We start from the raw sequence: 23,321 nt of genomic DNA on the forward strand, positions 1-23,321 counted from the left end.
CGCCAGGGCCCAGTGCTGTCTCCTAAAGCGTCTCCCGGCTGCTGTGGCCCTGTGGCCCCCCGCTCTCAAACAGGACGCAGCCGGGACGCTGGCAGGTGGAGTCTGGCCCGGGCTAGGTCAGCACACTCACAGTGGCTGTCCCCTCAGCCCCAGCACCATCCTCGAGGGGACTGGTGTCACACACAGTCAGGAGTTCAGGGAGAAGGTCAGTGAGCCGAGCGCGGGGTGCCGCCCTGGTCTGAGGCCCAGCAGGTGACGCACGGCGCTGGCTGGCCCTGGCTTGCCCGGCCCTGGCTGTCCTCTCTCTCCGGAGTCACAACAGGAGAGGGAGGGGGAGCGAAAGGCGCACGGCCTGCACCCCACTGGGACCCCACCCGCGCAGGGAGAGGCGAAGCAAGCTTGACAGGCATCGAGTTTTAAACAGAGACGCCTGTTAAAGCTCAGAGGGAATGAGGTTCCACTGTGGCCTCCTGCCTGCCTTTGAGGCGGACCTCTCCACAGTCCCCGGTCTCCTGAGGCAGATCAGCACCATGGGGCCGAGGCCACACAGGACACAATCCGGCTGTTGGGTGGCCGGGCTCACGGGGGCCACTGCCATGATAGCCCTGGGAAGGACTGTCTTCGTGACACTTCCACAGGCCCCTTGTCCCGGAACGCACCAGCCTGTGAGGGTCCCACCCGGCAGTAACTCAGCTACCCACAGTGCTCAGGAGGTGGCCCGGCTGCTGCGGCCAGCCCGGAGCCGGTGGGGGGGGAGGTGTGGGCAGCGGAGGCCGGCAGAAAGCTGGGGCGTGATGTTTTGTCCCTCTGACCTGGACCTCGAATGCAGGGCGCCGTCACTGCGTGTCCAGAGCAGCTTTCTCCCCGCAGCAGTGGTGAAGGCCTCCGCTGGCTGTTGATGGAGGAGCAGGCGGGGCCCCAGGGTAACACAGACAGTGCGTTTTTATTCTCAACAGCGAAGCACGTTATTATTAGCCAAGCACCGTGGCTTCGCAGCGGGAGCCAGCACATTCGGCAGCGCGTCCTCCTCCGGCCCCCCAAGGCGCGGGCTGCGGGAAGCCGGCTGGGGTACGCGCTGCACCCAGACCCTGCTCGCCCCGCCCTCGAGCCACCAGGGATCCCAGCTTCGTCCCAGGTCCGTCCCCTCCCTTTTTGCACAGCCAGGGGCGGGCTGTGTCTCTGTGGTGACTTTGGGTGGAGGCAGAAGGCCACGGGGACCGTTGTCCACGGACCGTCTCCGGCCTGTGCCTGCAGCGCAGAGAGGGCGCCTGCAAACCCCTTTGTTTTTGCAGGAGGGAAGCTGAGGCCTGGGGAAGCTCTCCAACCCAGTGGGTGCTGGGTTTCTGAGGGACTCGCATTTCGGAGAGGTGGTGGCCCGTGCGCATGCCGCCAGACAGGTGCCCAGGAGCTCGGCCCTGACACAGAGAAGGGAGACTGGGACAGAGGAGTCGGGCAGCTTTCAAAGGCCCCCAGCTAAGGGGCACCAGGAGGTGGCCCCGTCCACTGGGCTCCTGTGAGGGGCACTGCGCCTTCAGCCCACGCAGAGACCCCTGGGGACAGCCAGGCTCGTGGGAGGGCCAGCAGCACTCACACCCACACAGGCGAGCCAAGCGAGGCCTTGAGCAGGGAAGGGTTTGCCCAAGTCCACGTGGAGGCAGGTCAAGGCCAGCCCCCCCCCACCCCCACCCCCCCCAGTGTAGGCACAACCAGTGGACATGGCCCTGTGTGGCTTTGCCAACCAACCTCAGAGGAAGTCGCAGAGACGCAGCAACGCCACGTCGTCACCCAGGACCACGCTGCTGTCGAGACACAGTTGGACCCTCTCATCCCTCGTCCTCGGGGCCCAGAGCGGCTGCTTGCCTTTTCCGTCACACGCCGGACCCACTCGGATGGCATCGCCACGAGCGCCCCTGTACACTGGCGCTTCACGGAGTGCCGAGTTAGGGGCCAGGCTGCAGGCAGCGACGGCAGGACCTGCAGCGGAGGGCAGGCGGGGTGACCAGGGGACAAGCTCGGCTCCGGGGAAGGGCCGGCCCCCGGCTGGAGGGGCAGGATGGGCCCCTCGTCTTTCCAGGCCTCCGTCTCCCCAGCTGTAAACTCAGGAGCTGGGCTGATGACCTCCAGCTGACACCTGGAGCAGGGGGCGCATGTGGGTCACAGCCGACGAGCCTCCAGTCTGCAGGGGAGACGGCGTTGGCGCTGCTTCCGCGGGGCCTCCAAGGACGGGTCCCTTTGCGTCAGAGATGTGGGGTCTTCTGGGACCCTCGAGTGGGGCTTTCTTACCAGTAGAGCAGGAGCCTCGGCGGGCGGGCGACCCTTGCTCTCCGTGCCAACGTGAAGGACAGGGCACGGGTGTGCGCCTCGTTGACCCCGAACTCTGCACCGTGGACGTTGGGGTGAAGGGGAGCGACCTGCGCCCCATATTAAAGTTAGGGTCTTGGGTGTTACAATAGTGAGGTCGTGAAGAAAGCGAGAAACGCGCGATTGAGAATCTCCTTCCCTCTTAGCATCAACACGTGGCCAACAGTTAGGTCCCGTGGGCTTTCTGCGTTTAACCTGTGCCTCCCACGGGACAAACCGCCCGAGGAGCCCTGCGGCCCCTCACCGTGCTGCACCCTGTCCCCCCAGGCCTGCAACGAGTTCACTACCCACGTGATGAACCTGCTGCGCGAGCAGAGCCGGACCAGGCCCATCTCCCCGAAGGAGATCGAGCGCATGGTGAGCATCATCCACCGCAAGTTCAGCTCCATCCAGATGCAGCTGAAGCAGAGCACCTGCGAGGCCGTCATGATCCTGCGCTCCCGCTTCCTGGACGCGCGGTGAGTCGCCCCGCCGGCCCCCCGTGGGCGCGGAGCCGGTGCAGCCAGGGACGGCCAGTGGGGCGGGGTGGGAGGGCTGCCAGGCCAGAGCTGCGGGGGGGGGGGGGGGGCGGGGCGGGCAGGGCGTGGCGCGGCNCCCGGCAGCAAGGGTGACTGGCTGTAGGGACGGCGAGGGCAGGACTTCGGCTCCCCTGCCACTGGGGACCTCCGTGGTGGGGCCGCTGCGTCTCACGGGCACATGGCAGTGGCGTGCAGGGGCTGGACATGGGCTGGGGGCCTGGTGCTTCCCCACCCAGCGCTGTTGCGCAGGGCCGGCCGTGGGGCCAGGGAATCCAGCTGGCACCCTGGGCTCCAAGGTCCTTCGAGACGGAAGCCACACACAGAACACAACCAGTAGCCAGGCCCCCCACCCTGTAGACCAGAGTGTCCGTGCAGACCCCGGCCACCTCTGTGCCCGCCACCCGGCCCGTAAGGCGCTGGGCGCCACCGCCCGTCCTGCGGAGCCTCCGGGGGCTGGCCCACAAATGCCCTCCGGACCCTGGCTGTCTTCTGTGACCCAGACCTCACCCTCAGTTAGCGTCTTCTCTAAGGCAGGGGCCACCAGGTGTTCTGTCAGCTTCTGAAAATAACCCCCGTGGACAGTTCTTATTAAAGCGTCAGAGGTGTGCCCTCCCTCCCGGGAGCACGCCGGCGCCTCTCCCTTCCCCCTCTTTGTCCCCCACAGGCAGCATCTCCCAAAGCCTAAGGGTCCCCAGGGGGGCAGTGGGCAGCCGCGGCTCATCCCTCTCCCGTAGGTTTCTGGGGGCCGGAGTGGCCCTCCCGGGCTCTCCCCTGTTGTCCTTCTGTCCCTGTCCTCAGCTTCGGTCAACACACTCTCCAAATTTAAAAAACCTGTCAGGTGTGTCAGGGCGCCCGTTTCCTGGTCACAGTTGCATCAGGCTCAGATGGCTGCACCCCAGTCTCACCCTGGGGTTGTGTGTTTGTCCTCCGTTTTTGCCATGGTGGCCTTTGAGGCCCCCAGGCCCGGCGTCTCCGCCACCCCTCTCCCCCGGTGTGCTTTGGGCTCCGTGGCACGTGACATGAGCGTGCCCGCCAGCAGCACGTCTCTGGGCCAGCTAGAGCTCCCAAGAGAGAGTAAACCAAAGCTCCCTCCTCCCGGCTGGGTGTGGTGGTGAGCAGGGGAGGCAGAGCCCCCCAAAGGGGGGACCCTGTGCCTCGCGCCTCCCACCCAGCCGCCGCCCCAGCAGCCGCTGGCCCGGCTTCTCTAAGTGGACGGCTCTGCGTGGTGCAGCGGGCAGGTGACCGGTGGCCCGTCTCCGTTCGTCCCTTGTGCAGCCACCTCCCTGCCCCCCCATCTCTGCCGTCCCCATGGCAACGCCCCGCGTGGAAATGCTGGCGTCGGCGTCTGTGTTGGCAGATGCCGAGAGGGGGAGGAGCCGGGCCCAGACGGGTTCTTTTCAAAAGAGGGGTTGGGGAGGGGGTGGAGCAGAGCCCTTGTGTCCTGGGGTCTCTTCTTGCCGTGACCCCAGCTCCGCAGCACCCAGTTAGTTCAAGGTCAGACTCCGCTCTTCCTTTCACACGCACCAGCCTTCGCTTCGCCCGTCCCATCGGGCGGCGTAGGACAGTCCCTTCGAGAGAGGCTTCTTTCCCTATTTGGTCGCTGCCTTGGGGTCCCTGCCTCTGAGCCAGGCTCCCGGGGGCGCCCACCGCCGCTGTCCTCGGCGCGTAATCCTTGGTGCTGTGAAAGAGCGTGGCCCTGTGCCATCCGAGCCTGGCAGCGGCTGTCCCAGCTCGAGCGGGAGTGTCTGAGCACCGGTCCCCAGGCTGCAGTGGGGCAGCGGGTGCACCTTCCTCGCTCCGCAGGGACACTCTCCCACCGGGGTGCCCGCTGCTCAGCCAGGCCGGGGCGGGGGGCAGGGAAAGGCCCCCTCAGAGACAGGTGGAGTGCCGGTGGCTGGGCCTGGTCCCCAGGTGTGTAGTGGGAACATCCCTGCTTTGCCGGGTGACCCTCCTCTGTGAGTCCCCTGTGGTCGCCCAGCGTGGGCCCAGCTTTGATGGCTAGGACAGCACAGCTGTTACCTCGAAGTTTCTGTCTCCAGGAGTCTGCGTGCTCTGCTCCAGGCTTTCGTCGCTATGCCCGGGTCTCGTCCAAGGCCCAGGCTTCCTCCTCCAGGCTCCCAGGTGTGGGCACAGCCCCGTCCCTGTGGTGGCAGGATAGCAGCCCCAGCTCCTAGCAGCCGCCTTCTGCGCAGGCCCCTCTGCACGGCCCGCGGAGGAGCTCGCCATTTCAAGCTTTACCCTAAACCTCTCTGTGCACGGACTAAACCCCCTGACGTAGCCTGCTCGTAGGGGTGGCAACCGTCCTGATCTCAGCGCCTCCCGCTCCCAGGAGGCTGTGAACCAGAGGCGGGGCGGGGGTGGGGGCCCCTCCCTGTGGGGTTTGCCCAGAAGCTGGGGAGACGCACACCGGGCACAGGCCGCGGCAAGAGAGGCGTAGGCAGTGTGAAGAGGCGAGAGCCTGGCAGCCCGGCCTGTCTGTGGGCAGCAGGGTGCGTGCGCCGTGGCTGGACAAAGTTATTGAAACACGTGCGAGACTTCGGGGAGTGGGCCCCAGGGACAGGGTGGACCCCTGGAAGCCACGAACTGTCCCCGAAACCACATTGCTTGTGTCCTGTTAGGAGGCAGGAACCCTCAGGGCTGGGTAAGGAGGGACTGCCATTCTTGTGTGGTATAAATTCTCCAGTCGCACTGCTTGGGTCTGCTTTGTGGTCCTGGGGAAGTGGCCTGTCCTGAGACGTGTTCTCGTGTCTGTGAAACGGGCCGTTTCATCCACAGGAGTAAATACTGTGACGAGGAGCAGAGCCCGGTGTGGTGTCTGGGATGAAGTGTTCAGAGGACCGCTCAGCTGTGCGGTAGCAGGGTTGTTCCCATCACACACCATCGTACAGCTGACAACAAGAGTGAGGAGAGTTACTGTCATCACAGCCAGACCCTCAGATGCTAGGCTGGAGGGGCCGAGGGGCCGAGGACCACTGCGGAGGGCCCCAGACAGGGGGTGGAAGACCCCCACACTGCACTTCAGTGCTCAGGGGGCATGTCCCCCTTTCAGACAAACACTGGGGTACCATGGGCAGGAGGAGTGCAGGCCCGGCATTCTCTGAGGGCGGACCCCGCGATGCGCCCCTGTGCTGCAACCTGGGGGCCGCCCAGGCTGTCTCAGCAAAGCCTCGGTCTACAGCTACACTCTCTCGTGTGTGGTGTTCGACTTTAGGTTTCAGTCAGTTAAAGTAAGTAGAAATAAATGAAATTTCATAGCTCTCCAGGTTCAGTAGCCACGCGTGGCTGACAGAGGCCCCAGAGACTACATGAAGACAAGCCTGGGGACCTCGTCGGCCTCAGGCTCTCTCACCAAACTCCCGTCGTGTGGGAGCTTGGGACGCGTGCCAACTGTTTAGGCGGCTTTTTAGTCCCGTCGGCCCGGCTTCTGGTGCTGGGCGACCCCGAAACTCGGCGCGGTTCAGGAGGGCGACTGGGTCCTGGCACGGCCTGGACAGGTGTGATCCTTGCCTGCAGACAGATGGTGCTCTCCCGGTAAAATCCGGCACTTCGCTGTGCTAATTAGTCCAGGCGGGGCCCTGGAAATACCGTGTCAGCTGCGTCTCCTGTCCAGCAGGTGGTGGGTGCTTTGTGTTGGCGAGTTGGAAACTCAGTGCCCTGGCAGAACCGGGGGCCCTCTGGACATCATATCCGTAAGGGGGAGTTTTGATAGGGGCTGATAGAGCTAACTTACAGAAGGAGCCCACCTCCCCAGGTGAGCCACTGGGCGTGCGGGGAGCAACCAGTGTCTGCGGTGAGCAGGTCCCTGGGCAAGGCCTTTCCGCCAGGAGGCAGCCAAAGAATCCTCACTTTAAATTAGTTCAAGTAGCACTTTTTTTTAAAGGCAAAAAAAAAATGCTTTTATTCCAAGAGCCGCCTTCCCCTCTTCCACCTGACGTCGAAGACGTCTGTAGGCGTCTGGCTCACCATTTAGGGGCCGCTCTTCCAGGGAAATACCCTGCTCTCCAGGCTGCAGGTCAGGCAGCCCGGCCCTCTCCCAGACACCTCCGGGGCAGGTGGCGTGTGCGGACACGGGGCCAGAATACAGACAGTGACCACTCGTCCATACTTGGGGCTCGGCCGCTTGTGAAGGAGATGAGCACAGAGTTGGCTACACGCGGCTGGTTGCACCATCGGACCCAAGCTGAGGTGCTGGCTCCGTGACAGACTCACGCGGTGATCTCCGGGCCCAGCTCCCCTCGCTGGGGGGTGGGAGCAACTGTCTCCACCCCACAGGCTGCGTGTGTGAGGGGCAGGCACGGGGTCCCGGCCAGGCCCGTGCAGCAGGCACTGTGCTGGGGGTGGGCACCCCCTGCCCACGCCCTGAGGCTTGTGGGACACTCCTTGCTCGGCTGGCGAGGCCGAGCGTGGAGCGGCCTCCGGGTGACCCAGCAGCAGGGATTCGCTTGATCCGGGGGTCCAAGCCGAGGCGGTGGGAAACCTCCCACCCTCCCCCGCCTCCAGTAAACACACTGGGCCCCTCGCAGCATGGTATGTAAGACGTGTGCGGCGACAGTTCTGGCCTCCAGCGCCCCCGGTGGTCTCCTCCACGGGCGGCGTCATCACCCAGCGGGCCCCGCCCGTCTGTGCGCATTTGGTGTGAACCCGGTCTGTCCTTCGCTGCTTCTCCCTGTGCAGGCGGAAGAGGCGGAATTTCAACAAGCAGGCGACCGAGATCCTGAACGAGTACTTCTATTCCCATCTCAGCAACCCTTACCCCAGCGAGGAGGCCAAAGAGGAGCTGGCCAAGAAGTGTGGCATCACCGTGTCCCAGGTGAGCATCCGGACGCAGCCCGTGCCCCGGGGCGGCCACCTGGCCCCGCTGGGCGGTGGGCGTCACTGGACTCAGGCCCTGCAAGCGAGAGCTTGCACGAGCCCGTGACGGCTGGGTGAGCACGGGGCGTGTGCCCGCAGGGGAGCCTCAGGTCAGCACTGAGGGGCTGGTGACCCGCTGGGGCCACAGACTGAGGACAAGCGGGCAGGAACGGCTCGTCCCCCACTGAAAGAGCAGGCAGGGTTCTTCGGGAATGTGGACCATCGCCTGCACGTTACACATCGTTTCTCAAACACAGGCAGCCTCAGCCTGCTCACTGCCCAGCCTGGGGACCGGGCGGGCTGGGGGCGGAGTGTTTGACAGGGACCAAAATGCCTTCTCTTGTAGACTCTCTGGGACCGGAAGCGGGGTGGGGATCAGGCCACTGTGATTGCATTGGAAAGGTTGGACAGAATGTCCCTGAGTGCCCCTCCGCCAAAGAGCTGCGGTGGGCAGGCCGAGGAAGTAAGCGATTATGGCCCCGGCCTCCAGCGCTAAAGTGTGGGAGAGAGGCCGACAGTGCGTGTGGGGGTGCACTCGTGTCGGGGCCCCGGGCTTTTCCCTCGGTCTGCACCCCGCCTGCCACACCGGCCTCTAGTTGGGGCCAGGAGGGAGAGTTCTGCAGTCTGTCAGGGGAGGTTCCTCAGAACCACGTCACGCGCAGGAGGCCCGCACGGGCTGGCACTGCCTGAGCGGCCCAGAGCGGGCAGCGTCTCACTTTCTGGGACCGAGTGCTGGCTTCCGCTCCCTGCGCAGGGCGGTGCCGTCAGCTGCGACCCCCCAGCAGGTGGAGGGGATCCACCCAGTGGCTGCTCCCTGCGGGGACTTGCAGTGAAGACATCGCAGGGGTGGGGGGCCTCAGCCGGGGGCTTTGCAGCAGCCCTAGCCACACCCTTCCAGAAAGACGGGTGGGAAGAGCCCGCTCCCTTTCAGCTCAGGCCCTCCATCCGGGCTTCGACCCTGCAGGAGGTCATCTCATCTGGACAACCCTGGGATGGCACAGCCCCTGGGCACGCTCGGGTGGCCTGGCTTTGTCTCCGGCTCTCCAACCGCCCCTGTCCCAACCCAGACCCTCTGCTCACGGGCAAGGAGAATTAGTGCGTTCGGTGCTCACTGCGCCTGTGAGGGGCGGCTCCAGCCTCCGCCCCACAGTCTGGGAGGGTCAGCCGTGGGGCCATCTGTGTTATCTGAGCTCTGATTCTGGGGTGCAGGCCCCCACTGAAGACAGCGGGGCCTTTGCAGGAGCTGGCCGGCGTCAAACCCAGACATTGGAGCGCCCCAGCCCCTTCCGCAGCCCGCACTCCCTTCCTGCGGAAACTCAGCACAGATCGCAGGCCTCCTGCGATGACTGTTTCCATGCAGTCACCTTGTTTGTCCGCCACCCACCCAAGGCCACAACACCGTCCTCTGTCACGTCACTCTGCCCAAGCAGCCAGGCTGTCCACCGCTGCCAGGCGAGTCGGGGACGGTGGGGCATCAGAACATGGCCCATTCAGCCGTGAGCCCTCTGGGAGCCTGCTCACTCCTGGGGTTCCCACCAACCCCGGTTCCCAGGCAGGGGGTCCCCATCTAGCCCCCACACCTAAGGGGTGCCTTGCGAGGCCCCTCCTTTCCGGGAGCCTCCCCCTCCCCTCCCCCTCCCTCCTTTCTTGGTTCACGGTCACCCTCCCCTGCGAAACCCTTCCCTCTCGCCCCTGGGCACTGCCCCCTCCTTCCTCCGGGTTCCTCTGCTCTGTCTCCTGACCAGGTCTCCCACCATTGCGGAAGGCTCCTGCCCCAAAGCCCATTCTGCCTTTAGCTCCATCTCTGCGTGCCCCACGGGCCTGTGGTCCACCATCCTTGTAAATCACCAGTTCTTTCCAAATCTTCTTAGGAGTCCTCTCACGATTCAAAACCAAAACAGGCCCGTGCGCCAAAACCCACCCGAAGCCCACCCACGGTCCTCCTCTGCTTTGACCCCTCCACAGCCCTCTCTGGTCCCAGGGCTGCAGGTGGGCCGCCCGCAGAGGGAAGCCTTGAGAACCCCAAGGTCTCCCCCTGGTTCTGAGTCAGCTTCTCGGGGGCTGGGGGACAGGAGGCCTGGAATCCGTTCCCACCTGCTCTCCATGCCCTTGACTTTGGAAGAGACTGTTCTGGGCTGCGTGGTCTCATCCACGTCCCCAGTGACCAGTCTGCAGACAGCACTTCTCACTTGGCGGGACTTTTCCACAGCCCTGTTCACGGGCCCCTCAAACTTCTCGTGTTCCAGCTGTGCTCCGGGGTCTTTCCAGGAGACCTGCTTCCCCCACTTCAGACTGAGCCTGTCGTGGGTGCGCCCCGGTGCCCAGCAGGCCCGCTGAGCGTGTGCCGGACGGCGAGCTCCTCAACGAGGACACCGGTACAGCACCTCACCCAGGGTGTGGCTGTCACCTGGTGGGCCACCAGGAGCGTGTCTGGCATCTTCTGTCCCGTCTGCTGTCCTCACTCAGACAGCCACTGTCCCCGAACGCGTCCCTCCTCCACCCTCTTTCTCTTCCCCCCTGTAGCCATTTTAGTCAGCCCTCAGGCACGTCCTTTCTTCCTCAGAAGTCCCCCCAGCAGCCTCCTTGTCCCCCTTTCTCGGCTCATCCAGCTCCTCAGAGAAACCCTGGCCCCTTCCTCTGTCTCGTGCCCCGGGAGTCAGTGGCCCGGGTGGGGAAGGCTGTATCGGGGCAGACGGGTCGTCCGGGCGCGGTCAGACGGGCGGCGTCCTTGTGAGGGCCCAGCGTCTTCTGGTTCAAGCCTCTTTTTCTGTCGCACAAGCGTGTACAACAAACAGCGTTTTCTCACTGAGTTTTTCTCTCGTGTTTACTAACAAACTGCAGTGGTTTGATTTCTATAGCAAGGGACTCTGACAGTCAGCTTGTGAGGTTGTTCGGTTTGCTAACGTGTTCAAAAGTGAGTGGTTTTGCACGAATTCCCTCTGTGGGCCATCGCCAGGACCTACGCAGGCTCCGTGAGCCGCGGCGCCTGTGTGGTCAGCCCCTGCCCCCCGCAGGTCCTGGTTGGTTTGTGGTCGTGTGAAAACCACGTCATTTCAGTGCTGAGTCGCATCTGGAACCTGTGGCGTGAGCTTTCCCACCAAGGCTGGAGCCGGGGAGGACGGCTTGCTGCCACTGGCCCTGCCCGGCCCAGGCGGGGGCGTGGTGTGCGGGGCCTGGGGCTCCGTCAGGCCCGCCCGCTGCAGGGACGCTCTCGAGGGAAGCACGTGGACGAGTGGGGGGAAGTCAGGGTCACTGTGTGTCGGCTCTGCCGTGGGAGCCTGGAGCGCACTTTCCTCCGCCCAGTCACACAGGCGTGGCACATGCAGGGACCAATTCCATGGTGCTAAGGCCTCGGTGCAACGCAGCCAAGAACCTAGTCCACACTGAAGTTACTTCACCCCCCAAAATTTGCATTACATCCATCGATGTTGCCAGAAGTTAACATGGGACTTTAAAGGTCTGTGTTGCCTAAGTCAGCATTAGCATTGCTACGACAAAGGAGATTCTTGCAGAAGCTACACTTACTGTTGAAAGGCATTTTGCTTTGGTGTCGTGCTCACGAGGCTAGCAAATGTGGAACGAGTGTCTGGCTGGAAGGGCCCCGGTCTCCCGCCGCCCCTCCCTAGGAGCGCCGCGTGGCTGCGGCCGGGCCCGGTCAGGCTCCGTGAGGGCCTCTTTACACCGCCACCCTCTCGCGGCTCGGGCCTTCTCCACGCGGTGTGACATCGCCCCTGGAGAAGCCCGCCTGCCCGCTCTGCGCCGCGCCCCCAGCCCCTGTGCACCGTGCAGGACGATGTTAACGCTCCCCCTTCTCTCAAACTGCTGCAGGTGTCAAACTGGTTTGGAAATAAGCGGATCCGGTACAAGAAGAACATAGGCAAATTCCAGGAGGAAGCCAACATCTACGCCGCCAAAACGGCCGTCACGGCCACCAACGTGTCCGCCCACGGGAGCCAAGCCAACTCGCCCTCCACGCCCAACTCCGCCGGTGAGCTGCTCTCCAGCCTGTGGGCGGGCTCCGTTTTTCCTGCAGCCGGGCACTGTTGTGAGTCCCCAGGACTCTTCACTGTGTGTCCGAGTGTCCCAGTGGTCACCCACGTCCCTGGGGGTCTTTCCTTCATTTGTGGGCAGCCGGGCGCTCTGTGTCCATGAGAAGGGCGTGCCTGGAGGCAGGCACCGTGTCTATTTAAGGTGCACTGGTTCTTGTGATGGGGTGACCTCGATCTTCCCCCTTGGAGACGCCCCTGAGGAGGTGGCCCTGAGGCCCAGCGTCCAGTCTGCCCCGCGGGGAGTCTGGCCCGGGTCTGTTCTGCGGGCCCACCCCATGCCCGCCGTCCTGCGTGGGTTCTGGGTGTTTACGCCCACGGTTCCAGCAAACAGCTTGTTCGAGTGCTTGGTCCTGCGGAACCAGATGATGGTTATTCCTGAACTTTCCTTACTGTTTTATTTCGTTGGCTTTCTTTATTTAAACTATAGAGGAAACTGCGGGTCATTAATGCAGGTGACTCAGATCCTAGTCTCCACGTGACAGTGTCAGCCGAGCGCCGTGTCCCGGTTTTATTTCAGGGGACATGTGTCGTGCCACCACTCCCGGGGTTCCGGCTGCCACAGTGCGTCTCATTGGTTCTGAGTCTCTCCGTGTGGAAGAAACGTGGTCACAGCCGCGTCAACCACACCCCGGTTTTTTTATGTTTTGGGAGGCATGTCATTGCTTTTGTTTTAGAGAAAAACCCAAAATGTTTCCTCATGAAACAGGCTTGGTCTCGGATCCTGACAGTTCACCCCGTGGCTGTGGGGCCGCATCTAGGAAAATGGGTGCCCGCGATCCCGAAGGGGCGCTCGCCGAAGTGTCTCAGGTCGTGAAATAACAAGCGATGGCAAATCTAGTTGCCAGCCTCTCTGGGGCTCCGCGGGTCTTGGACCCCAAATGTCGTTCGTCCACTGACGTGAGCCCCCTTTCTACGTGTGGGGAGTGGCTCTCGGGGACACAGCGGCTCCACCTCCGGCGTGAGCTCGTGGCCACACCAGCTTGTAGGATGAGGTTCTCCAGGCCCCGGGGCCGCAGCGCCACGGCCTCCTTCTGGTGGCGTCCCACGTGCAGCCTGACCGGGCTTGCACACGTGGCCACCGTGAGACACGCTCTATTCTGCCCAGGTGTCTTCCTCCCAGTGTTCCGGGTGAGTGGGGACCCGCAGAGCAATCATGCTGCCGGAGGTTTTCTGTGTGTCACCATCTGTCCCCTCCACGGTCTAACTGGCAAAAGATCCAGGCGAACGGGGTAGGAACCAGAGGGTCTCTCCCCACCCCAACAGGGCCATGATGAAGCAGTTCTGACCCGGGAGCCCCAGGGGGACAGCACTGCGAGGCCCACGCTTCCCTGGCTCTTTGGAGTAGGTGCCGTCTGGTCAGCACGGGCGAAAACGCACTCAGCGCGCCCGCAAACCGAGCGTAATGCAAGGCAGAGCTCAGAGCGCCTCCTCCCCCACCCCCCATTCTCTGGTCCGTCCGCACCACAGCTGGCTCGCACGGGCCCTGTGGACCCCCCGCGTCACCCCACCCGGGCCTCGCTCTTCTTTTTTTTTTTAAAGTCAATTTTTAAAGGTTTTATTTATTTATCTTTAGAGGGGAAGGGAAGGAGAGAAGGAGAGAAATATCAATGTATGGTTGCCTCTCGTGTGTCCCCTGCTGGGAACTGGCCTGCAACCCAGGCATGTGCCCTGACTGGGAATCGAACCGCGATCATGTGGTTCACAGGCCCGTGCTCAATCCACTGAGCTACACCAGCCAGGGCCCCTCTTCTTTTCCAAAGCACTTGAGGGGAGACCTGCAAGCATTTCACCCCTGCTCTGTGTCCCAGGACCATGTGGCTCCTTCGGAATGTACCTCTGAGTCCAGTTTCCCGAAGGTCTGGTCGGCGCCTCGAACATCACGTGACCGTTCTGGACACAAAGTGACTGATGGCGGAAAGTGGGAGTGGAGCCTGCCTGCTGTCCCCAAGTCACTGGGGACAATGCGCAGAGGAACGCTGGGTGTGCTTCTGTGAGGGGCAGAGAAAGGGCGTCTGTCGTGTGGGTGCAGGGCCGTGAGGTCGCAGAGAGGAGCCTTCTGCACAGAAAGCCCCGGGCGCTCGCCCGCGTGTCCTGGGCTCCGCATGCGGTGCCGAGACCGTGGCACAGGCTCCCGACCGGCCCACGTGCCAGCTCGCCCACAGTCCAGGGGGAAACGCCCACGAGGAGGGTGACAGGTGTGGAGTGAAGGGGTGATCCTCGGAAATGGACTTTGTCCGAGTTTGGAGCCGATGCTTGGAGCCTGGGCACGTGTTAGGCCTGGATGCTAAGACAGGGGTCTTTTCCGGAGCTTTGGCAGACAAACGCTCACTCCCACTGCAAGGAGGACGCCTGGCCAGTGGACCCCCCCCCCCCGAGCCTCTGCGTGGGGAGCGGTACTTCCCCCTGGTTGTGCCGCCGCTCCCGACCACCCTGTGTCGGTGTGTGCCGGGTCTGTTTTCTCGGCGCGATTCGGAAAGCCGTGGCAGATTCGCAAACGTCTGGAGACACTTGATGGACATTATATTTCGTACCAGCAGAGCTGGGCAAGATGGGTGGAGCGAAGAGAAGGAAGACCGGAGAAATAAGTTGTGAAAAGCAGAAAGCAAAAACGGGCCATAGAAGCCACGATTAGAACCTGGGTCTGTGGTTCCTCTGGCGTGACCTTGAGTGGCACTGTCCCCCTTTGCTGCTGCTGCTGCTGAGGCTACAAAAGCAAGAGCTGAGATCTCGGGAAAACGGGCCCCTGGGGGAGGCAAAAGGTACCTCAGCCTCCGAAAAGGAAGGAATTGGCCTGTGCGTGGCAGGCATTGGCTGTGGGGTGGCGTCCACAGCGTGAGTCTGTGACCAGCCGAGCCACCCTCCGCACACAGGCTCAGCACCCCCGGTCTGGGTTTCTCTGCTGAGCCACACCGGCATGGTGAGGACAGTGGCAGGTCCCACCAGGGAGGGTTGTCCCAGCCCCGCAGGGTTTCGGAGGCCCTGGCTCACATTCCTGCTCCCCGCCCCCCACTCCTAAGTCTTCCTGGGTTGGTGGAGGGTTGCTGTCAGCACCCTGGCGTGGGCTTCCTGCCCGGTCCACATGGGCCGCGTGGAGGTCACCTGTCTCCGGAAGTCGACTGGCACTTCTGAGACACCCGCAGGGGCCCTCGTGGTTTCATGGTCTGGAGCCATGGGAGGGCTTTAGCCAACTGAGGGCGGTGCTGTGTTCTCTCTTCCTGCGGTTCCCCGGAACGTCAGAGTGGAACGTGAGAGCAGAGCCCCCGGACCCAGGGGTCTGGGGCCTCGGCCTGCACACCCACCACGGGTTCCCGACGGCTGGCCCTCCTCTACTTGGCTGGGCAGAAAGTAACTGTGGTCTGAGTTCAGGGGAGGAGGCAGCGTGGGCAGCAAAGAGGCGAGCGTGAGACAGAGTGAAGTGTGCATCCAGCCCCCAGGCTGTCTGGTGAGCATTCCAGTGACGTGGGGCCACCCTCACCACGTGGCCACCTCGCCTGCCTGGAGCCGCCATCTCTGCACAGCAGACACGCGTGCAGGCTTCCCACGCACCTGCTTTGCAGAAGTGCTGCGTGAGGAGCAAGCCCTCGGCACCTCCTCGAACGCAGCGAGCTCCTTAGGAAGCGAGTCTGCTCCTGTCCTCGGTCATTGGCACACCGCAGGGGACATGCGTCCTGGGACTGTCTGCAGACATCTTCAGTTTGGATTGGGGGCCAGAGGTCAGGCACGGGGCTGGTCCTCCCACAGTCATTCCCCACCACGAGGAGGCGGGGCCTGAAGTGTCATTGGGGCCCGGGGCCGGACACCCTGCTCTCGGCTGCGACTTTATAATTAGGATTCTCGTCTCAGGACTGTGAAGGGCATTGGTCCTTTTCTTCCTGCACACAGCTAAGTGTCCTGAAGCCTCAGAAATGCAGCCCTTGGGGCGCAGGTGTTCACATGTCCCCGGGCCTGCCTCAGCCAGCGCCGGCACACCCACCGGCCGGCCATTCTGGTGCCTCGGTCTGGTTCCGGGCAGGTGAGCTCTGGTGGCAGCTGGGGTCAGCCGCGCGCCCCGTCCCAAACCGAGCTCGGAGCCCTCTAGCTGCCACGCACAGGGTGCAGTGTGCTTTAGTGATGGGTGCGCATTCTAAGGCCGCCCGCAGGTGAGGTCCCCGACGGCCTGAAGCACACAGGGGCGCTGTTTCCGCACTTTGAGAAGCCACTCCTGGCCTGGGGCTTGCGTCCTTCCCGGTTTCCCTTCACGACAGGTCTTCCCAACTCCCAGCGCAGGAGGAAGAACGTGACTTCTGTATTTCGGTTTTTGTGCGGATTTCTGTCTCTGAGCGTGGTTGCCGCCTCCAGAGACAGGTCAGAGTCAGGAGCCAGGTCCTGCTGTACGTGGTGCACGGTGACAGTAAACGCTGGCGCGTAGGCCTCTGCACACGGGCCAGTCCGTGTGCCCGAGTCAGGCGCACTCGGACAAGAGACCCTTGCTCTGAGTGTGCGGTCGCTGTGTCCACGAGGCTGGGCGTAGGTGCAGTTACTCTGGGTGCATGTGTTTCTCAAATCACCCTGTGGTGGCAGGGTCCGTCTCGTAAGTGGCATGGTCCAGGCCTTCTCCGCCCTCAGGTGCCTGGGCCCTGGCGGTGGGCAGCCCTCAGAGGTCTCTCCGGATCCCAGCCTAGGCGCTGACCCCCACTGAGCCATCAGACAGCATTGCGAGTGTGTGTCTGTCCCTGGTGTGTGACCGGAAGAGCAGTGTCCGAGCCTCCCGTTGGGAAGGCAGCCTTGGGGCACGAATGTGGTGAGTGGTTTCTTGGAGTTAGCTGTTCTCAGTTCTGGTGACATTTAAATGTGAGAGTGTTGTCAGACTTATGGCAAAATAGGTGGCTTCTGGTATTTAGGTCACGTCTCTGGGGTTCAAAGGGACATTTCAGAGGAACGCAGCTGGGGCATCGAGGCCTGGGTAACGCCACGAGACTCAGCCAAGGCCTCTCCTTGCCCCACGTGGGAGGACTGTTGGTCCCACGTGGCTGGACTGGCGTCCAGGCCAGAGCCAGTCGCAGGCAGACCTTGTCCCGTCCTCCCTAAGGCCCAGCTTTCCGGACACCTTTGGAGGGGCCATGTGGAAGCACGGGCCGGGTGAGATGGGGTACACGACAGGGTGTGCGAGTCGGGGTGTGTGAGACGGGGTGTGCACGGCGCTGCACCTTCTGCTCCACGCGGCGGGGTGGCCGCCTGGGCTGGGAGCGGAGTGGGGTCAGAGCAGAGGCACAGATCCCCGTGGGGCAAGCCCACACAGGGGATGGCGTCTCGGAGTGAGGGCAGGAGTGCGCCCGGGGCGAGCCGGGTGGGAGCGAGAGCGTGGCACTGACCTGGGCCCTGAGGTCTCCCCTCTGCACTGACTTCGCAACGCACGACACGGCCTCACCTTGCACGCTGGGCTTGCTTTCCTAACGCGCTGACTGCACAATGACTTGGGAATGATGTCACGCTTTTCCACTCCCTGAGTTTATAGGTCACGGCAGGGAGCTAGGTTCACCCCGTGGGACCAGGGGCACCAGGGTGGCCCATGCCCAGGAGGGGAAGCAGATGGTGACGGCTCTTCGCAAGGCCCACTCGTGACGATGGTGGTGGTGGTGCTTTCACGTCCATTCACGCTTGGGAACCCCTGCCCGTTAGTTCTGCTTCCTGCCCTGCATGACGGCAGGGTCGGGGAGGGACAGCCCACTCTCGAAGAGAGTATCTTGGTCCTGCAGCCCTCCCGGGCCGTGGGCCGCCCAGGGAGACGTGTCCCCTCCCTCTAGACATCGGTCACGTCACTGGACTGCCACCAGGGCTGCTCCCTGCACACGGAGGCTGCAGCCGCTGCGTGCTCCGGCTCTGGACCCCCGGCCGACCCTAGACTTCAGGGGAGGGCAGAGGGGTCCCAGATCGGAGCCCGTCTCCAGCCCCATGAGACCCAGTGGGGAGGAGCGAACGCCCATCCCCCCCTGGCGCTCTGTGGCACCGGTCCTGGGGTGCCCGGCAGAGCCGGATCCGCCTCACAAGGGCCACCTGCACCCTTGCCGCTTGCTCTGTCTCCATGCTACTAACCGTGCCCCGTGGAGGTCATGTGTGTGCCTGTGGCGTGGGGGTTGCTCTGCATGTCCCTTCCTCTCGGCTGCCAGCTGCGGGGCGGAGCCTTTTCCTCTCTCTGATTCAGGTGCCTCGTCCTTTCCTTTCCAGGTTCTTCCAGCTCTTTTAACATGTCCAACTCTGGAGACTTGTTCATGAGCGTGCAGTCACTCAATGGGGACTCTTACCAAGGGGCCCAGGTCGGAGCCAACGTGCAGTCACAGGTAGGGGCCCACCCGCGTGCCGCCAGGGGACCGCGTGGGCGTCCAGGAGCCCTCGGCCGAGCCGGCACTTCCCGCCGCTGTCCAGAGAGGGAGCCAGAGAGAGAGGGACGGGGGCCTGGAAACCAGTGTCAGCAGCCGAACCAAAGGGAGGCAAGGCAGCCCTTGTGGCAGGGATTCTCGTCCGCACGCGGCGATCGCGTTGGCTCTGGTCCGTCAGTCACGCGGGGCAGGCAGGGCAGGAGCAGGCGGCGAGGTGGCGCAGCTGGCAGGGCAGCCGGCCAGCATGTTCTGCGCGCTGACGGACGGGGGCTGCCGTGCGCGTGGCCGCTCTGCAGGTCTCCCTCTTGTTCTGGGTTCTCCGCTCGGTGTTGGCCGCCGTGGAGGTGCTTCCAAGGGGCAGGTGTCTTAGTGTCTCATGTTTCCATGTGAGGAACACGCAGCCAGGTGACTGAGCTCATGTCCTCGGTGTTCCTGAAGGTCCAGGGGTCTCTGTCCTGGTGGCCAGTCTGAGGCCATGTTGAGAAACAGAAAGGAGGCCGCATAGTGGGAGCCCTCGGTGCCCCCCCCCCGCAGCTTGCCTTCCCCATGCCCAGCAGGAAAGGGTGCTGGGTGCTCTGGGTCCGCACACCGGGGCGTTTCCCAGCCCCATCCGCCCAGGGTCCTGCCAGCACGTGGACGGAAGCGTGGCCCAGACTAGAGCCGCTGACCCTCAAGCCAGCCCTCACTCGGGGAGTGGCCTGGATTCCGGGCTGAGGAATCCAGAGGTCAGATGGAATCCGTGGTCAGATGGAATCTGTCGGTCAGGTGACGGGACAGCGGGCCGTCATTCAGTCCTCGGAGTGGGCCCCACACTGCGTTCTCGGGGAGGTGGCAGACGGGGCCCCTCGTCACAGACACTCAACTCTCACAAGACGCCCAGCAGAGGAGAAGCTCCTGGGGAGGTGGTATGGGAGGGACGGTCCTTGCCCCGCCCCACGCCCCTCCGCCCACCCCTGTGCCTCGTGCAGCTTCACCAAGGAGTCCAGTGCGGGGTGGGGGCTCCTGCTTTCTGCTGCCACGCCCGCCGCCCTGACCCCAGACGGAGGCTGCTGGGGGCTGGCGGGGGAGCCCGGCCCCCAACACGGGGCCCTTCCCAGGACGACTGTCTCCAGAGTGGTGGCACCGCCCCGGGGGCCCACGTGGCGTCTGTGTGAGGCTGCCGCTCACTGTCCCTGCGTCCCCCTGACTAACCTCTTCTCTTGTTCGCCCGTCCAGGTGGATACCCTTCGCCATGTTATCAGCCAGACAGGAGGATACAGTGACGGACTCGCGGCCAGTCAGATGTACAGTCCGCAGGGCATCAGTGTAAGAGACCGCCCCGTTTCCGCGCTCTCCCTGCTGGTCATTCCAAAGCCGCAGGGCCACAGTGACACCTAGTAGGGCTCATCTTCGCTTGACAGTCACCTCCTTTCTTGTTTGTGCATCAGCAACGCCAGCGGCAGCGTTCTACCCACGTAGTCCGTGGAGGCCGGGCTGTCAGACACCATCAGTGTTGGCGTGGCACCGGCAGCCACATGCCCACCGCGGTGCGGGGCTGCCAAACAGGTGACGCCTGACAGCAGTGGCCGGGATGTTGCCACAAGGTGGGTGGGAGCCAGGGAGGAGCACTGGTAGCCAGTGTCCATGCGTCCAGGGCTGTGGTCTCAGAAAGAACCCTTTCCCCGACCTGGCGAAGGATGATAATTAAAACCCAGAATTAACAGTGAGGCTGGTGGGCAGAGGGGCGGGAGGGGCGGAGCCTGCTCCTCCGGGTCTCGAGTTCCCGGCGGCTCCCGACTGGCACGAAAATGTGTAGCGACAAGCGTGGGGCGTAGAGTGAAATTGATCAGACAGACGGGACGAGAGCCGAGCGCAGATCCAGGACAGCCGTCCGACCGGATTTCTCAGATCAGCCTTCCACCGTCTCAGCCGCCGTGACAGCGTGCGGGGACACGGGGCTGCCCGCCCAGGGAGGCCGTGGTTCGGACGAGGGCATGTCCTGGCTTTGTGGCGACAAAAATAAACCAGGGGTGGAGGAAGTCCCACATTGGCCTGATGCAGTATGTCCCCTGGCTGGCACTGACCAGGGTGCGGGGTCCATGCTGACGGCCGTTGTGACTGTGGCCAGAGCAGACCCAGCGGAGCCCGGCCACCTCCCCAGGCGAGGGGGTGGGGCGGAGCAGAGTGCTGACTCCGCGGGGGTGGGGGGAGACCTGGGCTGTGGATCCAGTTTAGACGCTCATCACCGGCAGAGCCTAGGCTTGTCATGCTGAGCTAACGGGGAGGGGGGGGGTGTGGCAGGGGCGCCCCCAAGGAGATGGTCCAGGGAACCACGTTCCTCGCCAAGGGGCCTTTCTCACCGTCAGTCCTCGGGGAGGGTGCCGGCCATCTCTGGCGGCCATGACTCCTCACCAGGGGGCACTCAGACCGCATCCCACTCCTGGGTGTGGACCTGGTGTCAGCTCGAGGCTGCTGGTGTCCTGGTGGCTTTTACGGCACCTCCCACGTGGGCGCCCTTTATTTTCTGCCTTCCCCAGGCAGAGGCCCGTCTGGGTGTCTGCCACACTCAACAGGACAGTGCCCGGGGCGTGGTGGCAGGCTCAGAGCAGGCCTGTCCCACGCACTCCGGGCGGTCGACGGGTGTCCAGAGCAGAGGGGCCCTTGCCTTCTGCTCCTGTGAACTGTACCCCCTGTTAAGTGGTGAGTCGCCAGAAGGCTCCCTAAAAAGACCAATTCTGGGATGTGCACCCCACAATGGGTTCCAGATGAATTCCGTGGCTCTGTGCTTGGGACAGGGGTGGGGGATCCAACCGTGTGCGTTTACGCACATCCTGACTCTGAGGTGTCAGGTGGGTTTTCCCAGAAAGAGCTTTGCCCTGTATTTTGGGGACGGCGCTCTGGGCAGGCTCACAAAGGGAATGGAGGGCCGCCCGCGTGCCTGGGCGGGAAGTGGCTGACTGCTCTCGTAGGTGACATCTTTCCTACCCAGCCAGTGCGACCCTCGGACTCTGGGGGTCAGCCGGACCCGCCGACGCCCTCTGTGGGCTGGGAGTCATTTCTGAAGCCGCGTGACCGCACATGTGCAGACAATTACGTCTGATTGCATCAGTCTGTGGCAGAAACGGGGCTTCAAAGTGCCACTTGAAAGGGTCTCTCGTTTTCCTCTGTGAACTGTGTCTATTTGGTTTCTGGGTCTTTAAAATGCAGGCTGAGTGGATCAAAGGCTGAGATAGGGTGCGGTCCTTCGGCATTGATTCGACATCGTGCCACCCGCAGGGACCCAGTTTGTCAGAGTGAGATTTATTTTTAGGTGGTGGAGTGAGCTGCGGGGGCGGGGGGGTGTACTTCCGTGTGTGTGTGTGTGTGTGTGTGTGTGTGTGTGTGTGTGTGAGAACAAGGAGGCAGAGAAAGGAAGACCAGCGGAGGCAAGGGCCGTGTCCCTCCCCATGCAGACGAGTCCTGGGCAGCCTGCACCCTGCCCCTGGCCGAGCACCCACAGTGTCCACACGGCACCTGAGCAGCATTTGTGCCCTGTGGCGCTGGGACCCCCGTGCCTTCCACAGGGGCACACAGCCACAGGGGCGCCGGGGCAGTGGGGGGCCCCCAGCGGGGTTGGGAGTCTGGCCCCGGTGTGTGTGCCCAGGGGCAAATGTGGGACTTCCCCTGGAAAGTGGGCCAGTGGGCCCCATCCTCAGTGCCCCGGGGATGCGTTCGGGAAGACAGGGGACAGGTGGGAGGGGCCCTGGCGAGGCGGCAGCCGTCCCCCTTGGACACAGTGAGAAGGTGACTGTGATGATACCGTGATGACTTGCTGACCTGGCCTGTCCTCGCCGCCGGGTGAGCGGTTTGCGCGATGGTGGTCCCTAGTGAGGGTCCTTGGGCACGGTTGTCGGGTTCCTCTTCCGATGCAGAGGTGCGCTCCCGGTGGGCGGGGTACCCGAGGCCCTTCCAGAGCCTCAGTGAGCTTGCACTGCACCAGCCAGACGCCGGCCACCGTGCTGGGTGGGGCGTGGCGGTGAGGGGTGCACGGGGTGCTTCCAGGGGCCTGACACTCGGTGCACCAGCGGCTCCTTCGCTGCCACACTGCGCTTTTCCACCCAATGTCCCCTTCCCAGTTCTAGAAATAGCCCCTCTCCAGGCCGTCGTCACTGCTTTCTGACCACCTCGTGGCCCCCACTTCCCTGACTCCTGCACAGTCCCCGGGTTTCATCACCCTTGCCCTGAAGTCCCCGGCACCTCTCTGTTGCCCCTCAGGGAGTCCAGTCCTGAGGCTTGGCCTGTGCCCCCCCCCCACCTGCCATGCAGTAACCTTTGCAGGAGGCAAGAGGCCACTGAACTCAAAGAGCGTGTTTAATGACGAGAGTCACCTCTGCTTTCTTCGGAGAGGCATTCAGCGCTCTCTCCAGTTAGCAAAGGCTCAGTCTTCTGTTTTGTAAGTGGCGTCTAAGCGTTTTGGTCAGCGCGTATGTTGTGGGAGTGACAGGCAAACAGGTGTTAAATGGAGGAAGCCCGATGGCCGTGATGTCCCAGGGCTGGGGGGTCACTCTCCTGCCCTCAAGGGGTGTGCAGCCTGGCCGACAAAAGGAGACCCAATCTGGCCCTTCAACCCTGACACCTGAGCAGTGGAGCCTGTGAGACCAGAAAAGCACTCAAGGGAGCACACAGTGGTCAGAGAAGAAGAAATGTCCCACATTGTGACCCGTGTCCTGCCATTGTCTCTCCCCCGCCGCCAGGAGGCAGCCTACAGGTGCAGAGAGTGAGTGAGGACAGATCATTCAGAGGTGTGGTCCTGTGTTCGTGCATCCATTCATCTCTTCACTGGCTCACTCACCCCCCTGTCCATTCATTCATCCGTCTGTCCATATGTTCATCCGTGTTTTCATCCATCTACCCATGTATTCATCCATCTGTCCATTCATCCTTCCATCTGTCCTTCCTTCCTTCCATCCATCCATCCATCCATCCATGTGTTCATCTATCTATCTATCCATCCATCCATCATCCGTTTATCTATCCACTCTGCCATCTATAGTAGTTTTGACCTTGGAGAACGGGGCTGCGTCCTGTCACCGCCAGGTCAAGGTGGAGAAAGCCTGACCCGCAGACGGTGTGGTGCCCCAACTTCCCTGCCCTCTCCCTCAGCACTTCGTCTGGAACTAGGCTTCTGCTCTTCCAAGACCCGCTCTGCCCCACAGGAGGGAGGGTGA

The 23,321-nt window shown here is 63.2% G+C and overlaps 1 protein-coding gene across 2 annotated transcripts in view; it reads left to right on the plus strand.

Moving 5' to 3' along the window:
• PBX1 (PBX homeobox 1) overlaps window positions 1–23,321 on the plus strand; it is a 207,518-nt gene that overhangs the window by 171,781 nt on the left and 12,416 nt on the right. The window contains exons 4-8 of one of the 2 annotated variants that reach the window (XM_037035161.1): window positions 2,629–2,819; window positions 7,554–7,689; window positions 11,559–11,718; window positions 17,984–18,096; window positions 19,351–19,440. In XM_037035161.1, coding sequence (XP_036891056.1) covers window positions 2,629–2,819; window positions 7,554–7,689; window positions 11,559–11,718; window positions 17,984–18,096; window positions 19,351–19,440 — 690 coding nt within the window. The remainder of the gene's footprint in view (window positions 1–2,628; window positions 2,820–7,553; window positions 7,690–11,558; window positions 11,719–17,983; window positions 18,097–19,350; window positions 19,441–23,321) is intronic. The other variant, XM_037035162.1, reaches the window with a different exon arrangement.

The sequence above is a fragment of the Sturnira hondurensis genome, unplaced genomic scaffold (genome assembly GCF_014824575.4).
Source record: "Sturnira hondurensis isolate 20B ecotype Veracruz unplaced genomic scaffold, ASM1482457v3 Scaffold0022215, whole genome shotgun sequence".
Lineage (NCBI taxonomy): Eukaryota > Metazoa > Chordata > Mammalia > Chiroptera > Phyllostomidae > Sturnira > Sturnira hondurensis.